The sequence below is a fragment of the Morone saxatilis genome, unplaced genomic scaffold (genome assembly GCF_004916995.1).
Source record: "Morone saxatilis isolate NCDOM2014 unplaced genomic scaffold, NCSU_SB_2.0 Contig7, whole genome shotgun sequence".
NCBI lineage: Eukaryota > Metazoa > Chordata > Actinopteri > Moronidae > Morone > Morone saxatilis.
The window spans coordinates 4,291,283-4,296,315 of record NW_023340246.1 but is presented as its reverse complement, the minus strand read 5'-3'; the positions used below and the strand labels follow the sequence as shown (position 1 = coordinate 4,296,315).

At 41.0% G+C, this 5,033-nt stretch overlaps 1 protein-coding gene and 1 non-coding gene across 2 annotated transcripts in view; one reads left to right on the top strand and one right to left on the bottom strand.

Moving 5' to 3' along the window:
- Positions 1 to 321: 321 nt before the first annotated feature.
- ankef1a (ankyrin repeat and EF-hand domain containing 1a) overlaps positions 322 to 5,033 on the bottom strand; it is a gene marked incomplete at its 3' end in the record, with an annotated part of 6,031 nt that continues 1,319 nt past the window's right edge. The window contains 5 exon segments of the mRNA XM_035678956.1: positions 322 to 1,144; positions 1,482 to 1,605; positions 1,858 to 2,007; positions 2,156 to 2,355; positions 4,606 to 4,767. Coding sequence (XP_035534849.1) covers positions 322 to 1,144; positions 1,482 to 1,605; positions 1,858 to 2,007; positions 2,156 to 2,355; positions 4,606 to 4,767 — 1,459 coding nt within the window.
- Positions 2,468 to 2,550, top strand: trnal-cag. The gene has a single exon. It is a non-coding gene; the product is annotated as a tRNA-Leu (tRNA).

Sequence of the window (5,033 nt, the reverse complement as noted above, 5' to 3'; positions counted from 1 at the left end):
TATCTTTATTATTAAGTAGTGTATCCCACCAAGACAGCCAAACAATGAGCTGAAAGACATTATAAAGCTCAGTAAAGCCAATGGGGAGCTGCAAATTCACAGCTGTTCTGTAGGTTTATGACCAAGACCTTTGACCTTGTCACATGGTTTTCAAATGATCATTTCTTTCATTTTTTTTAAAATATTGATTATAGTAGCTATAGCTGTGTTTCACTTAATTAGTACTTTAGTTACACACACAAATATAAAACAACTAAAACATATGTTGTATATGCTAAAAGTGTAAAACCAAAAGGAAAACAAAAACTTGATCTTTCTCACCCCCGACTGAGGAGGTACTGAGCCACCTCGTAGTTGCCACTGGAGCAGGCTGCCATCAGCGGGGTCTTGTAAAACTGATCTCTAACATCTACAGGAACCCCCTGACTGAGAGCGAGGTCCAGAGTCTCCAGGTCTCCACTTTTCACACAGTAGTTGATATTGACGTAGACCTTGTCTGGCTTTTGGAGGTACCATCCTGAGTCATTCATTATGGGATGTTCTGGTGGGTGATCAGGGTCGAACCGACGGATGTCTGAACAGTTGTAGTATGTCTCAATCATGAAGTGGGGTGGGCCTCCATCTGGTCGCCGGGGCATAAGCTCAGGTGGGAGGGTGCAAATGGGCAAGGGGAGGACAAATTTACCTTTCTTCTTCCCTCCTTTTCCTCCCTTTTCTCCCTTTTTCTTTTTAGGCATATAAGAGGAGAGGAGGAATGGTTTCTTGATGTACTTGACACCTTTGATGAAATCATTAATGTTGATACGGCCCTCTCTTCCCTTGTCATGGGCTAAGATAACTGTATGGAGCTGGTCTAGCTCGACTGGAGCTTTTAGTTCTTCTAACACTGAAATAAACATCTCAGTGGTAACTGTGTCTGATTTGTTCCCAAAGGCTTGCCATAATTCAGTCTCATACTCGTAAGACCAGTCGTGGAGGGTCAGGACCCAAGGGTCTGACATGAGGCCGACCTCGCTGGATTTCTTGCCTTTTCCCTGTTGCCTCTCGGCTTTCCTTAGCTCCTTGGCTGCTGCTTTGTGACCAGCGTCTTTGGCAATCTGACGTGGCAGAAAACCTTCCTGGTTCTTCAGTTTGGGGTTACAACCTGAACATAGAGTGCAGTTTTAGGAAAAATATAAACACAAGGTAGAATTACCTAATTCAATTTGTGTTTGCAGCTGCATATACTACCACATTATTTTCTTTATTTATTTTTTTAAATACTTGACCATGCAGAAAATTTAATTTCCTGGCTCCATGAATCACAACAGAGACATAAGTTTAAAACATATATCTACGAAAAGAGACTAATAGAGAGCCTGTCTTAACTAATCCCTACAGAATTAGGAGTAGTTACCACAGAACAATCTTTGGTAACCAAAAGAGCTGAAATTCACTGCAATGACATCAGGACGTCTGTTACTGTGACTCTCTCACAGTACCTCTCTGTGCCAGGAACTTGCAGCAGTTAGCGTTTCCTGTGGCAGCAGCGTAGTGTAGGGGTGTGCAGTCATCCATATTGATCACACCCATGTCTGCTGAGTATGCAGACAGCACCTGAAGCACCTTGAAGCCACAGAGAAACACATTACAAAATCTAAAATCCCATTGCTAGCAGTAGGAACTACTGTAATTTGAGTTAGGGCCTGAAAAAGAAATTTAGAAAACATAGAAGAAAAACAGCTAAAGTAGGGAGGCAATCACAATGCTATAATCAAATGAGTGGTTAAAACTTTTTTTTATTTTTACTGCAACTTCATATTATTTAGTAATCTTTTTAATACTAAAAAAGTTACACTGGGTGAGCAGATACTGCACCTCAAAAAAGCCCCCCATTGCGGCATAGTGTACTGCTGTGAGGCGTTTTTTGTCCAGGGCGTTAGGGTTTCCCCCTTTCTTGAGAATGGTTTTAACAAGCTGCAGGGATCCGGCCTTGGCTGCCTCCATTAACGCTGTGACGCCGGTTTTCTGAGGAGACAACAGCTTGAATCATATAACTGCTGCTAATATTTCAGCATCACTGTGTTTTGTACTCAAAAAATAAGCTATCAGTTCTTACATACTCCATGCTTCTGCCTCAGTTCCCATAATGCCTCAGTGTTATCCAATTTTTTACCTGATTTGTTGCATTAGGGTCTGCCCCTCCACCCAGCATGATGAGACATAGGGGGGTGCACTCCTGGGCTTTTTCACACATCAACTGGAAGACATGATTCCCCTGCGCTGACACATTGTTGGCGTCTGCATGGCACTTCAGCGCTACCTGCAGGCAGTGGGTGTGGCGATTGGTGGGGTAGTTACAGTAAAACAATACACCTAAAGTGAGAGGAGGAGAGAGGTACAAGTGTTAATAAGGAGTGTATAGGATTCAGCTTTTCATCATAATTGTCTATAATTATCTATATTGAGTCCCATGAGCACACCACATGTCAGGATGGCCGAGCGGTCTAAGGCGCTGCGTTCAGGTCGCAGTCTCCTCTGGAGGCGTGGGTTCGAATCCCACTTCTGACAGCTTCCTTTTGCATACCAATTACTCTCATTTTGCTTAAGGGAGGACTGCATGCATTTGCGCAATGGGGATCAACAAAGGCTTATTTTATCTTATCTCAACACAGCGTGGTCTTAATTTTGTGTGTTCGGGCCCAGAAATCTATAACTGCTCATGCAGGGTAGACACCCCAGGATCACATGCTGATCTGCCTTTTCAACTCTAACGTACCCAAAAAAGCTTTCGCTGGCAACAATGCTTTCTCTTTTCCTTTCACTTTCTTTTTACGCACATTCACAACTGGGAGCTGCACAGTACAACCAGTCTGATCTGGCCACGGAGCACCCACACTGGAGCAGTTGGCGGGGTTGAAGGCTTTGAACAATGGTACTAAATCATGGTAATGAGGGAGGGGCAAGTGCTGCCTCTTTCCCCCCCACCCAGCCAGTCTCTATAATACTGAGGATAATACAGGCAAATGTGTGACTATTGACACTCAGCCTACTGGGGGAAAGGGCCTGGCTGTGAGTGTTGATACCGGCCCGAACCGGTTCTTGGATAGTGCAGGATGATATCAGGTTACTCAGCATGTTTCACAGGAAAGGATCACCATTAGTGGTTGATCTTTAATTAGATGTACCCACGTGCCCTGACACACACATACACACAGTCATGAACACACATACAAAATACAGTATATACATTATACAAAAGCATGCATTCATGCACAAAAGCACACACAAATACTTTTCAGCCTAACTCAACCTCTCTCTCAAAGTCCCATTTGCAGTAACTGATGCCCCGGATGAACTGTAATTGGGGTCATAGTCACAATTGGTTTAAAAAGATCCTGAAGAAGAACTTTCAGTTGTCCAGGATACAGCCTCCTCATCAATATCTAAACAGGAGCAGCATGCATTTTCATGAGTTGTAAGACAATGCAAGGTATTCAGAACGAACCTGCTGGTCTAACTTGAGATGGAAAACACTACTATTTGAGAAATCGACACTTGAAGCTCGAATGAGAATAGGTCAGTAGAAGGAACACTGTTCCGTTACCTCTCGCAATTAAAGCCATATTAATTATTCCCATTATAGGTACCTTTCTGCACATTATATAAGTGAGTTTAACTTGTGGATTAAAAATGATTTTCTGATAATCAAAAATATAAATGGCAAAAAGGCCAAATGTCTAACATTAATCAGAGCTGTCAATCAGTTATAGCAATTTCCAATCTTGTATTTTGAGATTTAGAGGATGCCCCTTTTACATTTGGCAAATTAACAGAAAAGGACACATGGATGGCACGATTATACCTTTAGGAACAGCACTAAGGTGTATCTCTTTATACAAATAGCTACAACTAATAATTATGTATATAAACAAATCAATCTCTAAATTATCTTTTAAATTAATTAATTTTTTAGTCAAACAAATTCAAATTGCATATAACATCAGACAGTCGAAAACTCAAAGGTATCCACTTTAAGGTGATTTTAAATATTAAAAAATTTACAAGAAGCAAATTGTTTTTACCTGATAAATGACTCGAGTGAGTATTTGTTACCAACATTGATGAATATTCTGCCTATTACTGAATATATCTAGAATTGTGTGTGTATATATATATACACATATATGGATTTGTCTTCCTCTTCACTAAACCAACCAGCCTTGTAGATCTGGCCACTTTTTTCCAACTTTTCTGCTCTTCTACTTTTGCTGTCTTGTATCTCTGGATCTCTGTTACTATGCACCTTCTACATAACATTCCTTTTTGATATTTTGTTATATAATCACATTTGAATGTTTTTGCCAATAAACAGTTTTTATTTCCCATCAGTGTCCCTTATAGTTTATCCTTGCTTGTTGTTGTTAATATATGAGACTTATCTATGGTACTCTGTCTTTTCTGCGCAGATTTTTGGTTGCTCAGGTCTCTCGCAATTTAAATATTTCAAACTCTGTAAAACTACTTAATTTATTAAAGTATTAATTCTGTCAAGTTCTACAATGTTCTCCCCATGTGTTTCATTTATCCAGAACCAACCATCTGCACATGCCTGCTACTGCTCACCTTTGCCCTCGGTGTCTTGTAGCCTCAGGTTAGCATTGCTCTGGGTCAGCAGTGCTACTATGGCATCATTGCCCTGCTCAGCGGCTAACATGGCCGCGGTGCGACCCTTCTTGTCCTGGATGTCTGGGTGTGCTCCCTGGGAGAGAAGGAAGCTGACCAGGTCTGTAAGGAGTCAGGGAGAGCAGAGAACCACTCAGGAGAAGGAAATAACTTTGGACAGTATTCTTGTGTACATGCACTTTTATCATTCCCGGACGTTGTACTGTACAGTAATAAAGCCTTGCATTAAGATGATCTATAAATTCAAGAAAATCCAAGAACAAGTTGTAGACTTAAATAAAATGACAATACAGTAAACTGAATAGTCACAGTATTCACGTTATGTATAATACTGACTGTCTAAAACTATTCATACTTTGCAGTCACGT